The following is a 27,873-nucleotide window of genomic DNA, read 5'->3' on the forward strand; positions in this document are numbered from 1 at the left end:
CCCGACTTTATCATACTACAGTGTCACACAAAAGTGTCAAAAGTTTGCGCCGCGTTTCAAGCTTGTTCTTACTACTTTTACTGCGTGTTTACAACTTCTGTTCTTCTCCTTTTTTTTGGACATATGAGGTTTCCACCCGACAGAGACGATATGGTTTGCTATTTTCACGTTATATCTGTAAGGTAGTAATTATGCGTTTTGCAGATGTAGCATAGTAATGCAATGGCTGCCTTCCAAGAATTTACAGTATTTGGAGAGAAAGAAAAAAAAACATACCCAACGAAACCAGCTTACGGCTTAACACATTGAATGCCAGTCGCGTAGATCTACGCGAACCTATTTAAAGCCGCAGCGTGCCAGTCGCGTAGATCTACGCGAACCGCCGATTCCCATTGAAATTGCCCCAGGTGCACTTTCCGAATTTTTTTGATCCATTTCCGTTTCCGGTTTCCGGTCGGAAACGGAATTATTCGGGTTCCGTTTTTTTCGATCGTATCCGCTTCCTGTCTGGGATCCTGTTTAAAACTCGATTTTCTCGGTTGTTGTTTTTCTCCTCGCTGATCACTGTTTAGCGTTGATCGGCTGTATCTTCAAGATGGCGGCTCGCATTTGGAAACTGTTTTCGCTGGCCGTTTCTCACAGATCCGCTGTGTGTTTAGAACCAAATGAACGCGCACTTTTAACTTATTTAGCGAGGTCTGTGGCGACATGAAAAAAACAAAAAAACAACAATAAAACGCTGGCACTGGTGAGTACATTATGAGATTAAACTCTGGCATGGAATGTGTTAATAGAAGTAAACAAAACTGAGTGTTGCCAACAAAAAAAATTAAATTATTATTTCAAAGTCATAATACATTTTTGAGAGAACAAGCAATATATTTAGTCCACACCTCCACTTGTACATGCAGTAACAAGTATCACCCTCCCCGCCTGGCTGGCTTCATTGCCCCGAACACAGGCCAATTGTGTTCGTATAGACGCTCGACAAAGCTGGATGCACTGTGGTGGATTCGAACCCCCAGACTCCGCGGTTTTGGGCAGGCACTTTACGACTGCGCCACCCGAGCACCCTTATCAATATGCCTTTTAATTGTTCATTTAAGGCTGAGAGTGTACAAATGTGTACACTCTCTGTGCCACAAATGGTTAAAATAACGCCTTATACTGTGTACACATACACTCAAAAAACACCATTGAGTTTCACTACAGTCTGCTCTTATGTAGTCCGGACAGTGAACTGAGCGCTTACAGCTCAAACACTGGTTCCTGAGCTATAGCTTGGTCTTGTTTCAAAGCATTGTACAGGGAACTGAGTGTTGCTGGTGTCATTTCAATATGATATTTTTTTCTTCTTTTAGATTGGATCGTAAAGATAAGATTTTATGAGTGTGCCACCGCAGCTGGCTTGAAAAGCTCTGTTATGACTCTCCCGTGGCTGAATTTAGTGAAATGTGTGTCTCTCTCGCTCTCATGGTTTTATTATATTGGTCATTTGACCATTGTAGCTGGACACTTCCCAGACTGCTTTTTTTTACACAACATGCATGGCTCTGCAAGAGCCGTCTATGACAGGGTCTGTGTGTGTGACCGTCTGTCCGTCCGTCTGTCCCATTGTTGATAATTTGGTCCTATAATGCTGTCTAACGGTGGTGGATGGCTTTATTTTGATGCTCTCTAGGGCATGAGAATAAATCCCTGCTAATTTGTTTGTGTGAAGCGATGATGATGATGATGATGATGATGATGATAAACCCAGTGTCTCTCACAGCAGTAATAGAGCTGTCCAGTATCATAAACACACTCATAACTCAAATGCTTACACTCATCTTTCATCCTTGTGTGTGTGTGTGTGTGTGTGTGTGTGTGTGTGTGTGTGTGTGTGTGTGTGTGTGTGTGTGTGTGTGTGTGTGTGTGTGTGTGTGTGTGTGTGTGTGTGTGTGTGTGTGTGTGTGTGTGTGATCTTCTCTCTGCCATATGACCTCATTTCTAACAGAGGTCGCTTTTGAAAACTCATAGTTGACACTGTAATTCCTCAATATATTCATGCCCGCCTGTCTGTCTGTCTGTCTGCCTGCCTGTCTGCCCCTCCTCTCCGCTCCCCCCAGTCTCTCAGACTTCGCCCAGCCGGTGTCTTTTGAGAATGCTGAAATAGGTCAGTGCCCCAACCTAGCTCCCCCTCCCCCGCCCGCCGTCCTCCCAGATGAAGGGGAGGGTCCTGGCGAAGAAGAGGAGGAGCCTAAACCGGCCCCTGCTCCGACCCCGGCCCCCGCCACGCCACCTCCGGCGGTCGCTACCGTAAGTAGTGGCACACACACACACACACACACACACACACACACACACACACACACACACACACACACACACACACACACACACTAAAAACATTTATGTAATCTAGGATACTCACAATGTGACCTTTTTTCACTGACCTGTTTTTGTTTTTATTACGTGAACAAATTAACACTTAATAAAAATTAAACCATTAAAAAGACTATTCACGCAAATGTAAACATAATGCAAGCATAATATAAAAGTATAAACACATACCAAACCTCCTGTCTTTCACACACACGGCTATTTCTGTGTGATAAAGGGCAGTCATGGCCTCGCTGTGTTAGCTTAGCGCTCCATCACACAGCAGTTGCACGGCCCATTAAGTCTGCTTTATTGTGCCTTTAGCCCTGATCCAACGAGCCAGACCTCTGAAAGGCTATCATACAGTACAGTGCAGAGCCACGGCGCCGCGCTACGCTAGGCTAGCTCTGCTGCCGCACGCGGCTTTATGCTTTACGACCTCACTGCCGCCATAGCTCTCCAGGTTAGCATTTAGGTGCCAAGCTAAGAGGGCTGACAAGGCTGTTAGTCACTGCATTTCTGCAGAATTAGAATAGGCTGGCAGTAGTTCACCTGCTTCGTAATATATAGACCAGCCATAGGTTAGCCGTCAGTCAGCTGCTAAATGAAACCAGTATGTCATGCAGTACACCGCCACAGCGCTACAAAACGCCAGCTATATTTCTCATCTGCTGTTCTAGGTGTGCTACAGTTCCTCTGGTTTATAATGCAGGCAGGCTATATGTTGTTAGCAACCCCAGATTGATAAATTAGTATTCTAATTAGTGTCCATAATAGGCAGTTTAATATTCAATTCTTATCCACTAATGTAGCCTAGTGCTATACTACAGTATCTGCATTCTAAGAAGGAATTAGTCTTAATAGCGCCAAATAGACAACCTAATAGAACTTCAGTGGAGCGGGGAGGCACAAGCATAATGGGACGCTTGGGTCACAAATAGAAATGTATAACCTTGTGGCCCAATATGCCCCTTATGTTGCATCACATTTAAACTTTGACCAATTCAGTTAATCAGATTTAGCACAGTTCCTTAAAGGCATAGTATGTAACGTTGCCCTGTGTTTATAACAAAACAATGTACACATTTTTTTACCCATCATATTCTTTATACCAGCAGTCATCAGCCACTGGAGTAGTGTGGGGGTGTTTACCTGCACACTGTTTGTTTTGGTTGCCCAAAAACGTCCCTGTCCACCAAAACAAAACAGTGAAAACACTCAAATACAGCGAGAGGGCAATGTGTTTCTGTAGGTAAGCACCACTACACTACTCCAGTGGCTGATGACTGCGGGTAGAGAGGGAAACAAAATGATTGGGGAAAATAAATATTGTTTTGTTATGTAAACACAGGGCAACGTTACATATTATGCCTTTAACTAAATTAACTCTAGCATGTTATAATAGGCAAAAGTAGACAAACATTTGGCGAAAATACACATACATTTGGCAAAAAATGACGATCTACAAGCTCACAACCCATCGCAACACGACACATTGAGAGCTTTTAGATCGGCTATTTTCGCTATTGACGCACAATGAAGTATAATAGAGTTCTACAGGTGCAACTGTGAAATATTAGGATTTACAGTGGTGTAAAGTAACTACGTACATTTACTCATTTGCTGTACTTGAGTACAATTTTGAGGTACTTTTTGTTTTATTTTATTGCAGTATTTCCAATTTATTTTCTGTACTTTTACTTCTACTCCACTACTCAGAGGCAATTATAGTTTTACTCGACTACAATTATTTGACAACTTTAGGTACTTGTTGCTTTGTAGATTTGTATTATTATTACAAAACATACATTAACCACTTCAACCCTATATACATTTTGGCCATTTGAAAATAGCCGATCTATAAGCTCACATTGTGCATTGTGAGCTTGTGGATCTGCTATTTTCAAAAGATTTTTATACATTTGAAAACTTGGGACGTTGAAATGGGACATTCTGCATAATGAGTACTTTTACTTTTGGTACCGTAAGTACATTTTTGATACCAATACTTTTGTACTTTTACTCAAGTACATTCCGGACTTTTTATTTCTAAATTGTGGTATTGATGCTTTTACCCAAGTAAAAAATAGGAATATTCTTTTTCCACCACTGATGATTTATCGGTGTCAGAGCTATTAACCTCAAACCTTGTCCATTCACATGTTCTGAGAATAAATCCTAATAAATCATGTGTTCTTTCGGAGCCGTTTGTCATGACATCTTTGGGTACATGCCACGGTGCTGATTGGACGGGGCTCTGTGAGTGTCATGCACGCTGTGGCCATTCTGATTGGCTGTGCGGCCATCATCACTAACCTCTGCTATCCCCTCCTACTGACCCCGCGGCCTATAGGAAGCCACGCTCCCTGCTCCCCCCGCGCCCACTGTAACCTCTGCTGCTGCCCCTCCCACCGTTACCCAGGAGCCTACCCCCGACACGGTACACACACACACACACACACACACACACACACACACACACACACACACATGCGTGCGTGCACACGCATGCATGCACACTCTCTATGCGAAGAACAAGTTTCCAAGTGCCTACTAGTGATGATTGGATTGTCTTTTTGATTGATTGATTGAATACTTTATTAGTCAGAAAGGTAAACAGCACGAGGTACAGTCCGACATTTAGGTTAAAAGTATAACACAAAAAAGTCCTGGCGACTCCATTGTGGACCTATGTATTCAATTCATCAACATACCACAAGTTTCCTAGGGCGTTGTGGGCATCACTTCCTGTCAATTTCATTGGATATCATTGGATTTCATTGGATTAAATCGACAGGAAGTGATGCCCACAACGCCCTAGGAAACTTGTAGCATAACAATATCACAATAGTACATATCAACAACAATACAAAACAACATGTAAAAGGGAAAATGTCGGCAGTGAATGACACCTCCTTTCTAGAGGGAAGAAACATGACAACTGGGCCAAGACACTTGGTAATGACATAAATAAATACATATCTCTTCTCTTGAAAACACACAGACAGAGGCCTTCATTTCCAACAGTCTGGTGTTTGAATGTGGGGGGTAAGCAGGAACAAAACAAGCCTATACCACCAAATGTTTATGTCTTCAGTGTAAACAGACAATGATGTACAACTAACAATTGTTTAAGAGAGAAACCATGCCATTAATCGGACACGTTCTCAATGAGATTTCAAACAGTGGCCTGGTTTGCGTCAGTTGTCATGTTTCTCGATGTGGACACTGCATTAACCACTTTCAAACTGGCCTATTTTGGGCTTGCCATCATTATAGGCAAAATCTTTCAAAAATGTATAATGTTTTTTCTGAAATAGCTGATCTACAAGCTCACAATGAGCAGCACGACGAAGTCAGCCTTAAGTGGTTCACTGGCTGTTAGTGTCTTGCTCAGGGACACTTCGATAGGTTGGCATTAGCGGGCAGGTGGTGAACCAGTGACCGTCTGATTACCAGACGCTCTCTCTAACCACTATAAGCTACAACCACCCATGTAAAAGAAAGAAGAAGAAGAAGAAGAAGAAGAAAAAGAAAACAAAGAAACATCATACAAGGGTGGGAAGAAATTCACTTCTGAGCTCCATGTTTTGACCCGTAGCAATGCAGGAGAATAAGAAGTATCCCCCCCCCCTCCAACACACACACACACACACACACACACACACACACACACACACACACACACACACACACACACACACACACACACACACACACACACACACACACACACACACTCTCACACGCGCACACACACTCGCACGAACACACGCACGCACACACACACACACACACACACACACACACACACGCACGCAGATTATACATACACACATAGGCATATACAAAAACTTGTCTGAATGACTTGAGATTCTATTGGCGTGACCTCCAACCAAAGGCAAAGCCCTCTGAATAGGAGCCCGTCTGCCCATTGTTAGCTTAATGGAAGCATGGATGGATGGAGGAGGGGGGGGGGGGGGCAGCCAGGAGGAGAGGAAACCGTAAGATGACAAGAGAGAGAGAGAGAGAGAGAGGTAGAGAGAGAGAGGCTGGTCCCTCTGAACAGACTGACGTCCTCCTTTTGTCGTCTTTAATGGAAAGGCCGTGGAAAGAGGACGGTGGGCACAGAAAGGAACGAGTTTCCAGAACGAACTACGTCTCCCTTTTGTTAGTTAGAGGAGAGTGGGGGGAGAGGGGGGATACGAGGACGAAGAGAGCGTGATAAGAGGTGAGCAACGCTCGTTACAAAGCAAGGTCACGGCACCAGGGAGTGTCTTCACTCGGAAGACAACGAGAGGGAAGAGATGAAGACACGCACATACGCACGTGTCCTTACACACAAGCACACATACGCTCACACGCCACACACACACACACACACTCATTTTATAGTTAATATACACACACACAGCAGCTTTGTATTACTTAACAGTACCTGAGCCTTGAGGAGAGAGGAGAGGAGAGGAGAGGAGAGGAGAGGAGAGGAGAGGAGAGGAGAGGAGAGGAGAGGAGAGGAGAGGAGAGGAGAGGAGAGGAGACAAAGAAAGCAAAGGAAAGGGAGAGAAGAGCCGAGAGCAAGAGAAATGGAAACTGTGAGTGCAGAGATAGAAAAAAGAAAACAAGAGGTGAAGTAGAGGGAAAAGCAAATAGAAAAGTGGTTGAGCTGAGAAGCTGTACGTGTTACAACAGTGACACAGTGTGGTCACAAAGTGAACTACACTCATGCTTTATTAATGAAGGACTGGAGAATGAGATGGACGTCAACTTGAACTTGATCTCCATGAGGACTGATATGAAGAGGAGAGCAGAGGAGAGAGAATAGGAAATTAAGTAAATGAGAGAATAGCAAAGGAAAGTACAGGAGAGGAGAGTAAAGGTGGGAGTAGGAATGGAAAGGGGAGAGGAGGAAAGGGAAGAAAGAAAGCAAAAGAAGAAAATGTATTGGAATTGGTGGAAATAATGATTTAAAAAAGGAGGAGATAAAGGACAGGAGAAGACAAAGTGAACACTGTTGCTCTCAAAGGCTACATTATGTTACAACCATGTCACGACACTGACATCTCCAGGTCACACATCAGTAGCATTGCATTACCATAAGTTATCTTATATATATTTCCTTAACTTCACTCTGTCACATAAAAAAAAAGAAACACACCTGGATTCTATGTGTCTAATGCTTCCACGTTTGCTTTCTCCAGATATAAACAAAGTTATGTTAGAACCGTGCCACCCATGTCCTGATGTCTCTATTACTGATGTGTATATATTGTGCAATCCAAGGAACCCCAGGGTTCGCTTTTGACTGCCGTGATGGTTCTAATCCATATGGGTTTCTTTGAGTTTGACTGACATACTGTAGTTGTACCTGACACATGTATATCCATTTCTCAGGATTCGTGTGGACCAGGTCTGGCTCCAGCCATGGAGAACGCCTACCAGTTCGGACTTACCAAGAACAGCCACATGAGCTTCGCCTTCGACGACGCCAAAGTCAGAACGAAGTATGCCATTTCAGTCCACATAAAGTCACAACCCTTTCAGATAGCAGGTTGCATTCTGGGTGAACGGTTCAGTGTCTGACACTCCATGACACACCCTGTACTCCGGGAGTACAGTAGGTGTGTCTGAGTGTATTCCCTTTATGGAGAGATGCACTGTACTCCACACTCCAGTACTCAAGAGAATGTTAGGCACTATGAGTTAAACAGGCTAAAACAGGTTAAACACAAACAGGTTAAACAGGCTAAACAGGCTAAACAGGCTAAACAGGCTAAACAGGTATGTTAACAACTTAACTTTCCAAAATAGTCTAATTGGGATCTAGCTCTGCCTTGTGTGACGTTTCGGGCTACACGCCCTTCATCAGATGATGAAGGGCGTGTAGCCCGACCGTTTGTTCTTTTTCTAAATAATTACCCTGTTGCAAAGCATTGATGTGACCTGAGCAGACAGCTTTATTTCAGCTGAATGTGAGTAATGTGATGTATTGATGTGTGTGTATGCTAGGTTTCCTATACTGTAAATGTCTCACTTTCACTATTTTAGATGTTCAACGCAAGGTGCAGCGAGATGATTATCCAGCCATATAAAATGTACTTATTTATGACCATGAAAACACCACTGCCATGCAAAGCGTTAATTGTGTGTGTGTGTGTGTGTGTGTGTGTGTGTGTGTGTGTGTGTGTGTGTGTGTGTGTGTGTGTGTGTGTGTGTGTGTGTGTGTGTGTGTGTGTGTGTGTGTGTGTGTGTGTGTGTGTGTCAGGCTGATATTTGAGTTTGAGCTCAGGACTAAGGAGGAATCTGGACTCGTTTTCTACATGGCCAGATTCAACCATGCAGACTTTGTTACCATCCAGGTATTCTGCTGCTCCATCACGCTTAACCTCAATTCACACCAGCAGTGGTTGAACCAACCCTATTCTTGGTCTCTATACTAGTACATCTGTCACATCTGTCTGTCACATCTGTCTGTCACATCTGTCTTCACAATACATCAGGGGTCTTCAACAGGGGGTCCATACAAGAGTGTTGCACAAAAGTAAAAAATCTACAAGCTCACAACGCCAAAGCTCACAACGCCATCGCGTTGCGACTATGAGCTTGTAGATCGTCTATTTTCGCTACTTTAAATTTGTTTCAAAATAATAGTAAAAAAGGAACGGTTTTGGACATCCAAGGTTTCCACCAACGATATTATACATACAGATTACAGACAGACAACGTTTTGGCTCAACTAATAAAGGGGGGGACATGCGTTATGATCTGAGACATGATAGCAATCTAACATCCATCCATTTCTCTCTCTCTCTCTCTCTCTCTCTCTCTCTCTCTCTCTCTCTCTCTCTCTCTCTCTCTCTCTCTCCTCCTCCTCCTCCAGATAAAGGAGGGCCATGTGTGTCTGGCCTTTGACCTGGGTAATGGGAACATATCTGGCTGCATTCCCCTCTCTATCAACGATGGGATCTGGCACAAGGTGAGCCGGCTCATTCACTCACTGCTCCATTTTTTACCTAAGTTCACATTTTCATACACACACTATTTGCCGGAGGCCTGCCTCTGTCCACAGGAGTAATAATTAAAAGATTCTGTCACCTACGTGTGATTCTTATTTGGTCGGTGAGAACTGAAGCCAGCGTTCCACTGTTGACAAGTGACGGGCCATAATAAGTCATGTCATGTGTGAATATTTGCAGCAGCGAAGAAAGATCGCCTGAACCTGAAAGACGGTGTGGTGACTTCAGACTTTGAAATGAATGCAAATTGAAAAATAAACACCTTTGAATAATATTCATTTAACCCAGTAAGACCGGGAACGCGTCTGTGTGTCATTTTTAGATTTATTTGGGCTATTCAAAAATAGAAGATCTACAAGCTCATAGTGCGGCCGCGCTATGAGCTTGTAGATCTGCTATTTTTGAAAATTCGTGGCAAAATCTTGGATTATATATTTTTTAAATTAAATAAAAGATTTACTTCCAGGAACCCCCAGAAGCAAAGATTTGAGTTACAAATGTCAGCCAAAAAAATAAAATAAAAATCAAATATTTGCACAACTTTTCATGATTTTTCAAAACTAGCAGATCTACAAGCTCATAGCGCGGCACTCGCTATGAGCTTGTAGATCTGCTATTTTTGAATAGCCCAAAGAAGAAAAAAAAAATGACACACAGATGCGTTCCCGGTCTTAAAGGGTTAATATGAGATCTGGGCTTGTTTTGTTACCAGATAGAAGCAGTCAGAGGTAATGTGCATGCAGAGAACAGTGACACACTGCAGGCACACTGACACACTGAGTGAATACTGTTAGCCTGGTAAACCATCCCGGTCACGTGAATTTACATTCTCATGTGTCTTCTGCAGACCATGAAAATGTGAATTCATACGACCGGGATGGTTTATAATAGACAGGTTTCCGCGCGACGTCATCACAGAGCAGAATGCGCAATCTGCGCATGCCTGGGGTAGAACGAACCCGGAAGTGCCCTTCACTCTGTTGTTGTGTTTGGGAGTTAGATAGGCATAATGCTGCTATTATAGGCATAATAGGCATAATGCTTCTATTGTATACAAATAAAAGACGAACAGATCCAACTTCCGACAAATCAATTTTTTATTGAGTAAACAAGATATTACAAACTGCATAATTAAATCTTTCATTAAACCCGGTGAAGACCATTTATTTTATGAATGTAAATTTGACCAGAGCTGCTGCGGGTAATAGCGCCCTCTATAGGCTCACCCCTCCACTGCGCGCGCATATCCTCTCATGTTTACTAACAGGAAACCCGTCTATACTGTAGGTTAATGTCAGAGAAGAGAGAGGACATTTTTGGGGCTTGTCATTATAGGTGGAAAGAATATACTGTATACTGTAGATACTGTGTTATGTTTTTTTTCTTCTTTTTTTTTCAAGACCTGAGGCGATTCTTAAAAATGTTTTCTAAATCCTAACAGTTTGTTGAAAAAAATTATAATGTTTCTATATTTTTCAAAAATAGCAGATCTACAAGCTCATAGCGCGGCACTCGGTGCTGCGCTATAAGCTTGTATATCTGCTATTTTTGAATAGCCAAAGAAATCTAAAGTGACACAGATGCGTTCCAGGTCTAAATGGGTTAAATGTTTTAAATGCTAGATCTACGAGCTCACAACGTGTTACACACAGCTTGAAGATGTAATATTTTTGCTATTTAAAAATAAATCATGCTTAAGTGGTCACGTCGTATTTGTTTATGACAAAGCTTACAGTGATAAATGCAATGTTGGTCATTATTATTATAAGTGTTATATTGTACTTACCTCCATCCTCTGCCTTAATCTATCCTCACTGTCTTCAATGTTTCATCAGGTCAAGGTGTTGCGTACCCATAAGAGAGGTCAGCTGTCCGTCGACAACGTAAACAACAAAGTGATAATCAGTCCTAAGAAGGTACGTTACTGTCTCTGTCAGCCTTACGTCTGATCCATAATTAGTTGTGCACGGGTGTCATGCACCGAAAATAGCCAATCTACAAGCTCACAATCACAACGCATGGCAGCACGACCCGCTTTGAGCTTATATATTGCCTATTCTTGGTGCACGACACCCGTGCACAACCAAGTATAATTAAGTATAACTTTACCTTACAGAAAAAAGTGCAACCACACACACATAACCCATATGACTACCTGCATGATACTCAAGATACATCTGTGTACTCCATACCTACCCCTATGTCTATCATGAGTGTATCCAATACAGTTGTGTAAAGTAAATATAAATGAAGATTTTTTTATTTGTACAATGATAGAATCTTTCACCATCCCCCCCCCCCCCTCTCTCTCTCTCTCTCTCTCTCTCTCTCCCTTTCCCTCTCTCCTGTCGACCTCTACTCTCTTCTCACTCTCCTGTTTTCTCCAGGCTGACTTGCTGGATGTGGTGGGAACTGTATATTTGGGTGGACTGCCGCCCAGCTATACCACCAAGAGGATAGGACCGGTAATTACACACACATGTACACATGTACACACACACACACACACACACACACACACACACAACACACACACACACACACACACACACACACACACACACACACACACACACACACACACACACACACACACTCTAAAACATTGTACAGTAACACTATTGTGTGTGTGTGTGTGTGTGTGTGTGTGTCTCTCTCTCTGTCTAGATTCTCTACAGTATCAACGGCTGCATTCGTAACTTTAGGATGTCAGGACACGGTGTGAGCCTTAAACCATCGGTTCCAGGTAATGCATTTATCTATAGCGCTGTTTCCCAAACTGTGGGTCGGGACCCATTTGTGGGTTGTGGACAGATATTTGTGGGTCGCGAGTAAATATAATACATTTTTCAAAAGTATTTCATAAATAAGATCAGAAAATCAAATACATTTCCATAAAAAGTTTTTATAAAAGCGTTTAAGAAGTAGTGAAAATAGCAGACCTATAACCTCACAACTTGTAGATCTGCTATTTTCTGCTATTTTCACCGGCAAACGTCTAATTTCTCACTTGGGTCTCGATCATATGCCTCATGACACAGTCCTACTATCAGTGGTTGGTGGTTGTATGCTAAGCTTTGATGCATGTCTTCCATAATGTTGCTGTCGGGTGGAAACCTCATATGTTCATATATGTATATAACTGCATAATGTTCATATGATTCAAATAAAAAAATAGCAAAAATAGCAGATCAGTTTGTGCCGGACAACAACAATAAGCACAATCACCTATTTCCGGAGAAGAGATTTGGTGTAAAAAGGAGGGGTGCCCAGTATAGATCCCTGGGGGACTCCCGCCTATAGGGAAGTATATAGAGGTCAAGTGTTTAAATAGCTAAAACAGCAGATCTAAATAACTGCGTTGCATTGCAACGCTTTGTGAGCTTGTCGAGTCAGATGTTAAACGCAGGACTTTTACTTGTAACAGAGTATTTGTACATTGTTACTTATAAGTAAAACATCTGAATGCTTGTTGATACCAGCAGAAAAACTGGAAATCGAACACTTCAACCTGGACATGGCCACGCCCACTGGCAGTCACATGGTCGGAAGCTGCTTCAACTCCACGGAGACGGGGACCTATTTCGATGGCAGTGGCTACCTCAAAGCAGGTGGGATTCCCATTCAACTATGATGGCTGCAACAGTTCATCAAAGTCATCCATTTAATGGATTATTAAAACAATAATAGATAATCAATCATTTGATAAAGAATTAATTTAATTTAATTTAACCCAGTTTAATAACATCTCTCCCTCTGTCTCTCTCCCTCTGTGTGTGTGTGTGTGTGTGTGTGTGTGTGTGTGTGTGTGTGTGTGTGTGTGTGTGTGTGTGTGTGTGTGTGTGTGTGTGTGTGTGTGTGTGTGTGTGTGTGTGTGTGTGTGTAGTGTCGACCTACAGAGTGGGTCTAGATGTCAGTATATCTCTGGAGTTCAGAACCAGCAGAACTAACGGGGTTCTGTTGGCAGTCAGTAACCAGGGCAACGAGGGACTGGGCCTGGAGATCAACCAGGGCAAGGTACGTGTGCGGACACACACACACACACACACACACACACCACACACACACACACACACACACACACACAAACTGGGGATCATTTCAAGGATCCCCAGTTTGTTATGCCTGTCTAACATAATATGTTGGACATGGAAACAAACGCTGAACCTGTGAAGTATTGTTTCACAGGTTCAAGATTTGTTTCCATGCGCTACGGCTCGGTTTCAGATAAGGTTCTCAGAACCTAATTTGGGCTGTTGTGGAAAGTAACTAAGTACGTGTACTCAAGTACTGTACCTAAGTAAAATTTTGAGGTACTTTTACTTTACTGGAGAATTTCCAATTTTAAATACTTTTACTTCTACTCCACTGCATCTCAGAAGCAAATATTGTGCTTTTTACTCCACTACAATTATTTGAAAACTTTAGTTACTAGTTACTTTGTAGATTTAGATTATTATTACAAAACATATATTAACCACTTCAGCCCTATATACATTTTGGCCATTTGAAAATAGCCAATCTACAAGCTCAGAATGCAACGCATCCCAACGCATTGTGAGCTTGTAGATCTGCTATTTTCAAAATATTTGTATACATTTTATACATTTGAAAACTTGGGACATCGAAATGGGACATTATGAGTACTTTTACTTTTGGTACTGTAGGTACATTTTTTAATACCAAAAAGATCTGCTAAAATAGCAGATCTACAAGCTCACAACAGGCCGTGATGCGACACGTTGTGAGCTTGTAGATCTGCTATTTTTTTATTTTTTACGACGTACCTCTCCCTTCACGGGTGGTTCTTGTTATAATGGAAAAAAATAAACAAACAAAAACAAAAACCATCACGGAACTTCACAGGTTTTGGAAAGTCTAAGGTTATGGAAGGTTCTGTGTTTCCCTTCGTAGTGGAAAACAGCCAGTAACAGAGTTACAAACCCGGTCCATTTGGTCCGGGTCCATTTGGTTCTTAACTATCAATCATTTAGCGATAGGGACCCCCTGGAACCCCCTCAGGGGAGTCCCTGCACCCCACTTTGAGAACCACTGAGTTAATTAACATTCTTTGTGTCCCCCCATTCCCCTCAGCTGCTGTTCCACGTCGACAACGGAGCTGGGCGAATCACAGCCGAGCATGAGCCAGAGGGGGCGGGCCTGTGTGACGGACAGTGGCACTCGGTCACCGCCAACAAGAAGCGTCACAGGCTGGAGCTGGTGGTTGACGGCAAGAAGAGCCAGGCAGAGAGTCCCAACGCACGCTCCAATGCCTGCGATACCAACGACCCCATCTACGTAGGGGGACATCCTGGTATGGGACACATGTCAATGTAGAACACCCTCTCCCTCGCTCACAATGGCCCCGTCAGAAATGACATACTACTGCTGAATATGGTGCTGACTATGGTTAATGACTATGGTGCTGACTATGGTGCTGACTATGGTTACTGACTATGTTAATGACTATGGTGCTGCTGACTATGGTGCTGACTATGGTGTTGATTATGGTGCTGACTATGTTAATGACTATGGTGCTGACTATGTTAATGCCTATGGTGCTGACTATGTTAATGACTATGGTGCTGACTATGGCGTTGATTATGGTGCTGACTATGTTAATGACTATGGTGCTGACTATGGCGTTGATTATGGTGCTGACTATGTTAATGACTATGGTGCTGACTATGGCGTTGATTATGGTGCTGACTATGTTAATGACTATGGTGCTGACTATGGCGTTGATTATGGTGCTGACTATGTTAATGACTATGGTGCACATACTATTTAGTATGCCTAATTACTTTTTAGTATGCAGCACCTTCGTCAGTGCCGAAGGCTAGATAGCCGAAACGTTTGTCATTGTAAAGACATGGAGTAGAAATACAAAAGTTAACTCACCCTTGTCATTCTGAGTGTAAATGAGTTTTGTAAATGTTGTCAGTATCATGACAGTATCATGGTCAATATCACTGTCAGTATCACGATCAGTATCATGGTCAGTATCATGGTCAGTATCTCTTGTCAGTATCATGGTCAGTATCAAAATCAGTATCATAGTCAGTAACATGGTCAGTATCTCTTGTCAGTATCATGGTCAGTATCAAAATCAGTATCATAGTCAGTAACATGGTCAGTATCTTGTTCAGTATCTTGTTCAGTATCATGGTCAGTATCATGGTCAGTATCATGGTCAGTATCTTGGTCAGTATCATGGTCAGTATCTTGGTCAGTATCATGTTGTCAGTATTTGAATAAAGCAGGGACAGGAAAGGTTGGCTGAAATTTGCGCTGGTGGCAAGGGTGTGTAGTAACTCTGCTTTGCCACCAGATGGGGCTCTTTACTAACCGCCATAGTATGTCCGAAGTGTAACCCTACTGCTTAGTGCTTAGTAGATACTAAACAGTATGCTGAACATCACATACTGTGTAGTATGTAGTACGTTAGTATCTGGTTTCGGACGCATCCAATCTCTCTTTCCTGTCTCCATTGTGTTCATGCATGCATTTTCTGCCTGAATCACTCACTTAGGGTATCTCTCTCTCTCTCTCTCTCTCTCTCTCTCTCTCTCTCTCTCTCTCTCTCTCTCTCTCTCTCTCTCTCTCTCTCTCTCTCTCTCTCTCTCTCTATCTAGATGGACTTCATCAGGCAGCTCTCTCCACCAGCGCCTCATTCCGAGGCTGTATGAGAAACCTAAAGATCACCAAGGGTGGCAAGACCATGGAGGTCCAGTTCAACAAAGGCCTGGAGATTAAAGGAGTCCAGCCTATGTCCTGTCCTGCTCTCGCTGCCTGAGCAGCACTCTCTACATCGCTGCTTCTCTAACTTTTTCATTTCAAGGACCCCCCCCCCCCCGGTTTAGTATGGCCACGGACCCCCATACCTCTGAGAGTGTACAATTGGAACCAAAATGTCAGTCACTATCAATAGCTGCGGACCCTCAGGGACCCTGGGGGTTCCAGGACCTCACTTTGTGAACCACTGCTCTCTTTCTCTTTTTCTCTCTCTCTCTCCCGTCTTTCTATAGCCTCCTAATACTGTGTGGATGTATTCCTACATGGGTCTGCAAATTATGACAATTATACATTTTTAAGAGTGGAGAAACAAAGGGGAAACCAATATCATCAGTAGAGATCTTTGGAAAAGTCCAGAAGTTTTACATCTTGTGGCTCTGAGGTTGATTCAGTGACTTATGATATTGTTACCCTGGTCAATACATCGTCCGTACTGACGTTTTAGGAGTAGTGTCCTTCTCCAAAAGATCTGATAAAACACGCAAGCAAACAAAAACGTCATTTGTAATCAAAGCTGTGCTGTGCAGTGTGATTACATTTACTAGTCTAATTACTTTGTCTTGTCTGTTGGTGGTTCTTTTTCATATTTGTGCGATTAAGTGAATAATACATCAGAAGTGCAGTGCCTTTTTTAAGTGGAGGAACAGGGGAGATGAACTCTGGCAGTTTTTCAAACTGTTCCATGTACTTATCTCAACACTTAATTACAGCCTAATATATTTTTCTACTTTGTATCTGTGGCTCTTATTGTTGTTCTACAATACAGTATATTTACATGAGTGGTAGCTTCCTGACTGTATTGCTGTCTTTTACAAGCATGACATCGTTGTTGTCGGGCAGAAACCTTGTATCTCCATATTTCAACTTTTTGTTCTTTTTTTTCGTGAATTAATTTCATCATACTACAGTATCAGTATCACACAAAAGTTGCAAAAATAGCCAATCTAGTTCATGCTTGTCGACCTGCTGTTTGTGCTATTTTTTAAAGAATTTAAAGTTAAAGTGGTTAAGTGGGTCTGTGGGTTTTATGAATGTTTGACCAATGAAATGTATTAACAAGAGCTTGTGACTAAGTCACTACATTGAATCCATTGGAACACAGGTTTTTTCCCCTTTCCTGAAAAGTAACAGTTTTGCACATACAAGGTTTCCACCCGACAGTGACGAAAAAAAAACAATTTGTCCTCTCATTCCTGGATGTTCTGTTGGTCTGTTAGGCCTTATACATCTCATAGCTATATGGTTGGGATCTTTTAGGTTAACAATTCCCTCTTAACGGTCTGATTCCTTAACGGTTCTCTTTAACGATTCCCTTTATTTAAAAAAATCGGTATACTTTTGGCCTTCATTCGATTTTTTTTATAAACACTAATTCAATCATACATACATACAGTATTGTACACATATTATTGTAGTGGTTCTCAAAGTGAGGTCCAAGGACCCTCTGAGTTACTTGAGGGGGTTCCAAATTGACCCTCACAGGTCTGTAACTCTGAGAGTGTACAAATGGAACCAAATGGACCCTTACGGGTCCATTTGGTTCCATTTGTACACTCTCTGAGTTATGGTGGTCCTTGAAATTAAACCGTTAGCAGACGTGAAGTCCACATACCAGCTCTGACCGGTTCCGGAAACGGTTCCAAATGTGATGGAACCTATTCTGGTTCCTCAATGTTGGATCCGGTTCTGGATCCCAACCCTACTCATGGCATCAGTGTCCTTCAAAAAACATAGTTACCGTTTTCTATTAATGCTCACATACTTCTCAATATTTTACAATGGATTGGAAGTATTATTTTGTCTGTTATCTTCTTTGGCGAGCCACAAAAAAAAAACAGGATTGTGTTTTCTGCATGGCGTGGTTTAAAATATGTATGCAACAGTTCCTGCAAATATATTTCTGGTGGCATCAAACTGATTATTGTGTTTATTTAAGCAACAGAACGCCAATGTTACAGTATGTCACAAATTCTAGAAGACTATAGGTTGTCCTTTTTTTTCTGCGTCAGTCTTCTGTAGCAGAATTATAACATGCGTTTTGAGAAAAACTATTATAATATCCTCTTAGGGTGTTGAACATTTCCACCTATAATGACATGCCCAAAATTAAGAAGCCAGCTTGAAAGTGGTTAATGATTAGTACATATTTGGTGCCCTGTCTATAACAGCAGGGCCCGGGGACAGATGAGCATATCAAAACTCACACTACTGGAATGCAAGAGTTAAGAAGTACGATTACCTTGTTACTCTATAGAATTAGAGCACAATTAAGCTTTGGTAGAGATTTCAGTTGTGCAGTCCTTGCCATTAATGGACTCCAAATATTGCCAAGATATTTTCAATAACTTTGCTCTATTGCTCTATTCACAGTGATGTTAGTTTTTAGTTTTTATCAATACTATAGCAGAGAGAGCGTGAGGAGGGAGGTGGTCTACCTCCATGATCCTCGCCTTACAAAGGACAAAAGTGAAGTTTTATCAGGACCCAGACTCAAACCATTCAAATCATGAACACCGTGTGCGATTTCCGTGGCAAGAAATGCTACTTGAACTTGATATTTTTCAAATCAGCCTCATGGTTCATAAAAATCCACCGTTTTCAACTTTATGTGATTATCAAGTCATCACATAGTTGATGCTCTTTATCTCCCCTCTTCCATTGTAGGGGCCTATTTCACGAAAGCAGAATTAGGGGTTAAGCCTGGATTTAACACCTATCCTGGCTTAATTTAGCCAGGATTAGCGATGAATCAGTTTCATGAAAGCTGAATTATCTTCCAAGATTAGCTTAGCCAGTGCACCCTGGATAAGTGTATCCATGACTCGATTTCACGAAAGAAAATTGACACAATCCTACCTTCGTTACCATGGAAATGTTGCTGTGTAGTTAGCCTGGTAGGGACCAGGCTAACAGCCAACCTTACTTAATCCGGTGCCTTGTTCTTCAAGTTTTTCCACAGTTAATTCAACACATGTGTTTGTATATGGACTCATTTTAATGACCCTGCATTCAAATAAAATGAAATAAATACAATAAGATATAATCAATTTAATTATATTACTGAAATAGTGTGTGACCATGAATCATAATTGTTTCACAATGACTCATGTGATATGTCATTGTCACTCTGTTAACACTATAGTTCATATTGTTGTTAGATGTTTGATAATATATTACGGATTTTCTTTTATATTATTAAAAATGTCTGACATACATATATATATATGCATATATGTGTGTATATATGTCACAGTACGTTTGGAGAACCAGTACGATTGAAGACAGAGCGCTCGTTTTTAGGCACGGGGCTTCGGGGCGATGCGGGGCTTTTCGAGACAGGGTTTATTAGCGAGGCTCGCGAGGAGGAGGAGCTCCTCCTCCTTCTCCTTCTCCTCCTCCGTGTGTGTGTGTGTGTGTGTGTGTGTGTGTGTGTGTGTGTGTGTGTGTGTCAGGGAGAAACTAAAACAAAAGCCAGCAGAACACAATAAAAGTATCTTAACAGTCCACCTGATTCGAATGCTATCTGCATTGAATGGGGAAATAGGCGAGTTTATTAGACCTTTGAATGGGCGAAATAGGCGACCTACTTACCTACCCACGTTTTATCAGACCATTCATTGGGTGTTATCAAGACATACTAACCTACCAACTGACATGACTTAATAGTTCAGTTTAGGTTTCGCTTTTGGTTTTGGACCCTGACGGAGGCGCGCAGTCACAGGCGAACTGTCACCCCGTGAAGGACCACAGAGGGAGCTAAGGCGACCGAGTTGCCGTCCTGAACGGTGTGACGTTCGCCTGTGCCTACTCAGCGCCGTTTGAGTTATGTACCGATAGGCACAGAATCGTAAATATTGTTGTGCGGACTGCTCCGCCTCCAAGTAGGTCAGTAGCTCCTGAATGAATGGTCTGATAAATCGCGGGTAGGTAGTAGCCTATTTCGCCCATTGAAAGGTCTAATAAACTCGCCTATTTCCCCATTCAATGCATTGATAGCACTCGAAGCCGGTCACACACGCGCGCACGTGTGTGTGTGGTCGCGGCAATATATGCTTGTGCACAAGCCTGGCTTGTGGCTCCCTCTAGTGTTGCTTCTACAGAATTGCTGGGTGGGTGGTAAAAACGAGCGAGCCTTCTTCAATCGTACTGGTTCTCCAATCATACTGTAACATATATATATATATATATATGTTACAGGGTGAATGGAGAACCAGGTAGATTGAAGAAGGCGCGCTCGTTTTTACCACCCACCCAGCAATTCTGTAGAAGCAACACTAGAGGGAGCCACGAGCCAGGCTTGTGCACAACATATATGGCCGCGACCATACACACACACACGCACGCGCTCATCATTTCAATTTGGTTTATTGAAAGCAGGACTGTTAAGATACTTTTATTGTGTTTTGGCTTTTGTTTTAGTTTCTCCCTGACACACACACACACACACACACACACACACACACACACACACACACACACACACACACACACACACACACACACACACACACAGTGATCCATGAAAAGAACTATTCTGTCCCTATCGGTTTACAACTCAAACGGCGCTGAGTCGACTAGTAGAGCATCGGCCGGTCAGCGCGGGCACTCGCGCCTGGAGGCGCGAGGGCGCGCTTCCTCGGCCTCAAGCTCTACTGAGTCGGCGCGCCTCCGTCATGGACAAGCGTGTGCGTGTGAACGCGTGTTCAGCGTTCCCCTAATAAACCCCCGCCTCGCAGCGCCGCGTCCTCCTTCTCGCGAGCCTCGCTAATAAACCCTGTCTCGAAAAGCCCCGCCTCGCACCGAAGCCCCGTGCCTAAAAACGAGCGCTCTGTCTTCAATCTACCTGGTTCTCCATTCACCCTGTGACACAAAGAGCTTCACTGTACAATGTAAGTCAATGAGGAGCATATTTAAAATTATCAATTTCTAGTCAATGGAGAAATTATTTTTGATTTCTTGTCCACCTTTGGAATTACATCATGATGGCAAGGTAACTACACAACCCAAACCTCTACCAAAGTGGTCTTGCCCTTTAAGCAGTAAATCTGATCACAAACCAATGAGTTTCTCCACACTTATTCAATTCTCATGCGAAAATCAAAGATCTACAAGCCAGAAAAAAGTGCCTTTTTTTACACCCGTTACCACCGCCGGGACCCCCGTTACAGCCACCGGGACCCCCGTTATACCGCCGCCCCCGATATCGCCGCCGGGACCCCCGTGGACGGCACTGCAGATATATAAATTGCAGTGCATGCATGGCGCATATAATAGGCTATCGCATTGAAGATTAGTAGGCGATAATTCCAATATTCACTATACACTCCTCATGTTTAAGCCTATTGAATTATATATTTATGGACTTGTATATAAATTGTATATATTTTTGGACGACTTGTGCATTTATGTCGGCAATACTTTGCCACGCTTTCTCCCTGGATCTATTTATTGCGGTCGTGTTTCCTTTCTTGCTTATTATACATTTTACTTCCTCCATGAGCTGCTGCAGTGCTGCTGTTCAGCCACAGAAGAACGCCGCTCTGGTTTTGGGCTCCATGATTGGTCAAGTTCAAGGATTCTGCTATCGACTTTCATGGTCTTTTATAGGAATACGTGAAGCCTGGCTTTACCATCCTGGCACGACACAGCCTGGCTTGACAAGGTCTAGCTCAACAAAGTCGCTCCTTTTCAGCCTGGCTTGGCGTTCATGGAACGGAATAAACCAGGCTGTACGGACCAGACTTTGTCAAACATGGATTTGACTTAAATCCAGGCTTATTTAATGTAATAGGCCCTAGGTCTTTCCCCAGCAACTGGTGGCAACAGTTTGTCGTAAGGTGATAGAGTGAGTGTAGACTCATGATGAAACAGCTTTACAATACATGCAGGGGGGGGGGGTATAGAGAACTTGAACCAAAGACATTTGTAACGCATGTCTGATATCTCCCTTTCCACAGGAGGAACGGAACCACCTGCGACAAAAAGATGTCTATAAAAGTTAAGTTGCACACTAAATTTCTACATATACCTTTATTGTCTCCGCCAGGCCGAAAGGCATGGCGAGAGAGTATGTTTTCGCCCCTGTCCGTCCGTCCGTCCGTCCGTCCGTGTGTCCTGTCTGTGTGTTAGCAGCCAATCTCCGGCACCGTTGACCCGGTCGCTGCGAAATTGTGCACACCCACTCCCTGGATGCCAATTCAGAACCTCTGCCCCACATTTTTCACATGGGCCTGTCATAGCGCCACCAGGAGGCCGATTTGTGCAAAACCCATTTTGTCCCATTACTCCTACAGTTTTTAACCAAACCTCATGTAAATCGGTACACAGTATCTCTATAGTCATGTGATCAACCCTGATCTGTCCGATTCCCCATATTACATCCTCATTGGTTAAGGTTGGCTTCCAAAGTTTGCAGGATTGGTCCGTTTTGAACAAACTGCCTCAAATCATGAACGCAGCTTGCCATTTCCATAAAATTGCACACGCACATTCCCACTAGGCCGAGGAAGAAATGCGACGTAAAACTTTTCAAATCGGCCTCATGGTGGCGCTATAACAGGCCGATTTGCATTTTTAACTATAACTGCACCGATCTGCGTGAAACTTTGCACGCACACTCCCTAGAGGCCAAGGAAAAACATATGCACTGCATTTTTCACATCTGCTTTTTACAGCGCCACCAGGAGGCCGACTTATGTCAAATACATTTTTGGATATTAATCCTTCAGATTTTGTCCAAACATCACGCAAATCGGTACACAGTATCTCTATAGTCATGTGATCAAGACGCATCTGTCCGATATTTCATATTCCATCCTGATTGGCTAAGGTTGGCTTCCAAAGTTTGCAGGATAGGTCCGTTTTGAACAAAATGTCTCAAATCTTGAACGCGGCGTGCGATTTCCGTGAAAATTTGCACGCACATTCCCACTAGGCCGCGGAAGAAATGCCACCCTTTTCACATTGCCCTGTTATAGCGCCACCAGCAGGTCTACTTTAGCAAAACATATTTTTGCAACAAAATGCCTCATATCATGAATGCACACACATTCCCACTAGGCCGAGGAAGACATGCCACCCTTTTAACATTGGCCTATTATAGCGCCACCAGGAGGCCACAATAACTTACCTGACCTGGCGGAGACCTGTGCTCCGAGGAGCACTTTTTCTAGTTGTTTATGTTACCTAACTGATAATGGGCCCTGTAAAAGCCCAGTCTCTTCATTCTATGGGGTGAGAGAGACCCGACCGATGATGCGTTGACACCTGTGATACTGTAACCTTCCCTACTCTCTCATGTCTGACTAAATATAATATAATCATTATACCCAGTGGCTGCCTGTCTCCGGCTGACTTTTCTTGTCGCCTTTATGAAAGTTATCGGTACTTTATGGGGGTGATAAGGAAAAACAGCTCCATCAACAGAATATGGAGCTCTGCAGACAGAAATCAATGGCAAATTCATTGGAATTTATTTCTGTCTGGGCCCAAGTCATATTCTCCCCAAAAGTTAGTGCTGTACCCGAATCAGAAATTAATAAGTCGTATCAGATTCAAGATTTTAATGTTTTGTATTTATGACAAAATATAGCCTACATATTCAAGCATTCCAAGTTACAAGTGCAACAGAGCCATTATGAATATTAAGCATTTAAAATCAATATAATTAAGACAACTACATGACGGCAGACACTTTGTTTTAATTGACAACAATGCAACAAACTGTAAAGTAGGCTACAGTAACCACGGGTCATCAACATGTCCGTACACGGACAAACGTGTCCGTGGTAAGACTTGTCCATGTCCGTGTTGTATTTTGGTTATACTGGCCCTCATTTATCAAGGAGCGTATAAACAGGCGTATATTTTTCCATATATTCGGCCGTACACCAACGTCGAAGTCACATTTATCAACGCATCCTACACAGCTGATCCCAGCGTACATTGGGCTTGTAGCCTACATGAATGACATATTATGATACCAATCACATCGCCATGAATGGAATACGTTTGTATATTAATTTATTTAACCCATACCGAGCAGTGCGCGTTTGAGTTACACTAAAATAAAGCCTTCATGTAGGCTATTCCCATTTCCCAGTGAGACTCGGACCGGGCGAGTCCCGTCCCGCTCCGCATTAATGAGAGATAGCTTGGAGAGAACATTAATGGATGAAGGCTGGTGTGTGTTGGACCATGGGTTTAATGTCTGATCTCCCGGCCGGTGGCCATGAAAATATAACAGCAGCCGAGCAGCGCCGCTGCATCGGTCTGTGCTCTCGCAGAAGCGCTGTGTATTTTGAAAATAGCAGATCTACAAGCTCACAACGTGTCGCGATGCGACGCTGGCTTGTGAGCTTGTACATCTGCTATTTTCAATGCAGCCAGATCTACAATCTTATCTACATGACTGTTAAAGCAGTTTGTTTAAATTACTTTATAAAATGTTATATTTTCACAGGGATTATTTATTAGTGTAGATATACATTTATGAGTGGATTATGTGTCTAGATGCCTGTCAGACAGTCAGACAAAGTTGCTCTGCAGGTCTAGAATGGAATAAACGGGCGCAGCCAAAGTCAACAACTGGTCTCGACCAGACGTGAGATTTCAGCGTAAAGTAGGATGAAGCCCACGTCAGGATATATTGATAAATGCCGAAAGGTGTGGTGATCTCGCCGTACGCCCATTATTCGGGCTGCACCGCGTTGATAAATGAGGGCCACTGTGTACATAATCTATCCTAAATATTCACAATATTTTTTTATAAAGTGTTTGAATAATTTTGGAGACTCGTAAAGTGTCAGGATGACTTGCTTATTAATATGTTGCAGGACATTTGTTGAGTTGGTACCCGTAGGCTACATGAGATTGCGTCAGGTGAGGATACAAGACAAGACAAGACAGACAACTAGAAGCAATATTTGCTAATAGCTGCCTTAATTCTTTCATTGTTCCACTGGCATACCTTACACATCATGCCACTTACGCATGGTCTAAGACTTTCTCAACAACATTGAGGTGCATCAAATAGGCTACTTGTTCACCTTAACGGAAACCACAACTCTTGAAACTAACAAATTAGTGGGGCAGTGTGAATTAACACAGGAGTGACCCTGGCAGCAATTGCACACGTGTGTTACCGGTTTATTAAGCTACTACTATTTTTCAACCACATCTAATGAGACAAGACATCAGTTGAACAGACCCCATGAGACAAAAGACATAGTAAACAACACATTATTTTTCATGGGAAAATGAATTGCTACAACTATGCGGTAAGTGAAGAAAGGGAACTTGGAAAGACACTTTCTGACAAACCATAAATCATTTGACCAGACCTTTCCAGCAGACCCTGGGAAAGCTGTGAAAAAGGAACTGAAATCTCAGCCATATCTATTTGTGTGATTGATTGATTGATTGATTGATTGATTGATGGATGTACTTTATTTAGTAAGACATGATAACAACAGTACATGGAAGTACAAATTCACAATACAAGGTCTACTAAACTGGAAGGCTCATAAAGCACTAAGCTTGTTTAAAATGAGATCCCCACGCACACAAATCATGATGACATGTAAGAGACAGACAGATATACACACTACTATACAGAACGTCATACAATCAGCTTACAGGTTACTGGTATGAAAAGAAAACAAATATGTACAAGATAATTTAAAAAATGAAGGTTAAGACCTTGACAGGGGCCATTTTCGAATTGCAGCCTCCTGAAGGTGTATCTTTAGGGCAGTTTTGAAAGTGAGTAGGGTTTTACACTCCTTTACTCATTTTGGTAGGGCATTCCACATTTTTGTTGAGTAGCATGAGAACAAGTTCATTCCCTTTGTTGAGCCAAATCTGGGTTGAACATGATCAGTGGAGCTGCCTCTGGTGTTATGATCGTGGACTTCATTTACGTTTTGGAAGTATTTTGACAAATACAGGGGGATCCCAATGTTGTGTCAAATCTTGTAGACCAGGCCCATAGCAAGTTGCTGTACTCCGTCTTCAACCCTGAGCCATGAACCCTAGCAAAGTGAGCAGGGGTTAGATGGGTTGTGTGGTTGAGGCCAAGAAGTAGCCTTACTAGTTTGTTTTGGGATGTTTGGAGCTTTATTTTTAAGGCCTTGGTGGTGTTGTGATACCATGAGGAGCATGCATAATCGAAATGACCTTGTATGAGGGCCCCTGCAAGAATCTTCAAGGTATTCTTGCTGACTATGGGGGAAATCCTATACAAATAGCGTGTTCTTTGGTTGACCTTTTTGAGTGTCACCATACATGGAACAGGATAGAGCTCTCTCATCATTATTCTACAGTAAGTATTTGTCTCATCAGCAAGAACTGCAATGATGGTTAAGAAAGAGAACTTGGAAAGACACTTGCGGACAAACCACACGTCATTTGACTAGGCATTTCCAGCAGACAGAGGACTGAGAAAAATAAATAGGAACTGAATATTTCAACCATTGCCATGTAAAAATATCAAGTCAAGTGCAATCATCAGTATGTTATGTTAATCATAAATAATGTTTTTATTATTGTTTGATGTGCATTACACTTTTTTCACAATTATACATATTAAACTGACTTATTCTCTTTGCATTATTTGAATTAGGGGTCTATAATAAGATGAAAAGGCTGTGGCTAAATAGATCTCACGCCTACAATGAAACTGTTGGGGCACAGAGGGGGCCCCAACAGTCTGTTCTAACCTTCTTGTATTAGAACTTCACAACCTCACAAATGTGTCTCGTTGTGAGCTTGTAAATCAATGTTCTTTTTTACGATTATATATATATATATATATATATATATATATATATATATATATATATATATATATATATATATATATATATATATATACACACACACACACACACATACATATACATATACATATACATATACATATACATATACATATACATATACATATACATATATATATATATACTGTATATTGTGGCTCAATATTTGTGGCACTAGTGTTTATGCAGACGTACTAATCTAATAGTTTTAACATGTGTAGCACACTGGCATAGACACTATGACACATTACGAGTCCATTAGTTTACATTTAGCGCTAGTCATTTGGGTCTCTGGTAATGTTATTGACCAGTTATTTTGTATGTCCGACAACAATTTAACATTGATCAAAATGTCCATCACAAGCTGGCACGGTAATGATCCCAGGGCTAATGTTGTAAGTTAACCAGATGAGATCATTAGACTCACCTGCTGCCACAGAGCGGAGGTCTAAAGAGAGAACGCACTTCCAATGTGTCTACATTGTGTAAGTCACAAGCACATGGTTTTCTTATCATAAGTATGAAGTTTTGCCAAATTATTGCGTTCTATCCAGGTCCTTTGTTTTTGCTTGTCAAGTGGCTTTAATAGAAATCGGATTTCCTCCTACAACTGGGAGGCTTTCAAAATAAGAGTGCGTTTTATTTTACACAATTGGAAACGTGTAATGTCATTAGACAACACAGGTTTTATTTTGAAATCTGCCTAGTGGAAGTAGATGGAATGGACCGAGGGGTCTCCGACTGACTAACCGAAATGTTGATTTTCAGGTGGCAGTGCCAGGGCCCCATTGGCTCTAGGGCCCCTGTGCACGTGCACAATGAGCACAAGCCATAATCTGTCCCTGGACTAGCTACTATAAGGTAAAAGATCTGCAAGCCTACGA

General features: G+C 42.3%; 1 protein-coding gene across 7 annotated transcripts in view; it reads left to right on the plus strand.

Moving 5' to 3' along the window:
- Nucleotides 1–17,673, plus strand: part of lama2 (laminin, alpha 2) — a 316,273-nt gene extending 298,600 nt beyond the window's left edge. For 5 of the 7 annotated variants that reach the window (XM_080453619.1, XM_080453622.1, XM_080453621.1 and 2 more), the window contains 12 exons: nt 2,109–2,298; nt 4,715–4,801; nt 7,756–7,865; nt 8,627–8,720; nt 9,242–9,337; nt 11,213–11,293; nt 11,765–11,842; nt 12,045–12,123; nt 12,860–12,988; nt 13,264–13,394; nt 14,472–14,691; nt 16,013–17,673. In XM_080453619.1, the coding sequence (XP_080309745.1) occupies nt 2,109–2,298; nt 4,715–4,801; nt 7,756–7,865; nt 8,627–8,720; nt 9,242–9,337; nt 11,213–11,293; nt 11,765–11,842; nt 12,045–12,123; nt 12,860–12,988; nt 13,264–13,394; nt 14,472–14,691; nt 16,013–16,173 (1,456 nt within the window). In that variant the 3' untranslated portion in view covers nt 16,174–17,673. The remainder of the gene's footprint in view (nt 1–2,108; nt 2,299–4,714; nt 4,802–7,755; nt 7,866–8,626; nt 8,721–9,241; nt 9,338–11,212; nt 11,294–11,764; nt 11,843–12,044; nt 12,124–12,859; nt 12,989–13,263; nt 13,395–14,471; nt 14,692–16,012) is intronic. The other 2 variants (XM_080453620.1, XM_080453623.1) reach the window with 2 other exon arrangements.
- The last annotated feature ends 10,200 nt before the right edge of the window (nt 17,674–27,873 follow it).

The sequence above is a fragment of the Gymnoscopelus braueri genome (assembly GCF_963280865.1).
Source record: "Gymnoscopelus braueri genome assembly, chromosome: 16".
NCBI lineage: Eukaryota > Metazoa > Chordata > Actinopteri > Myctophiformes > Myctophidae > Gymnoscopelus > Gymnoscopelus braueri.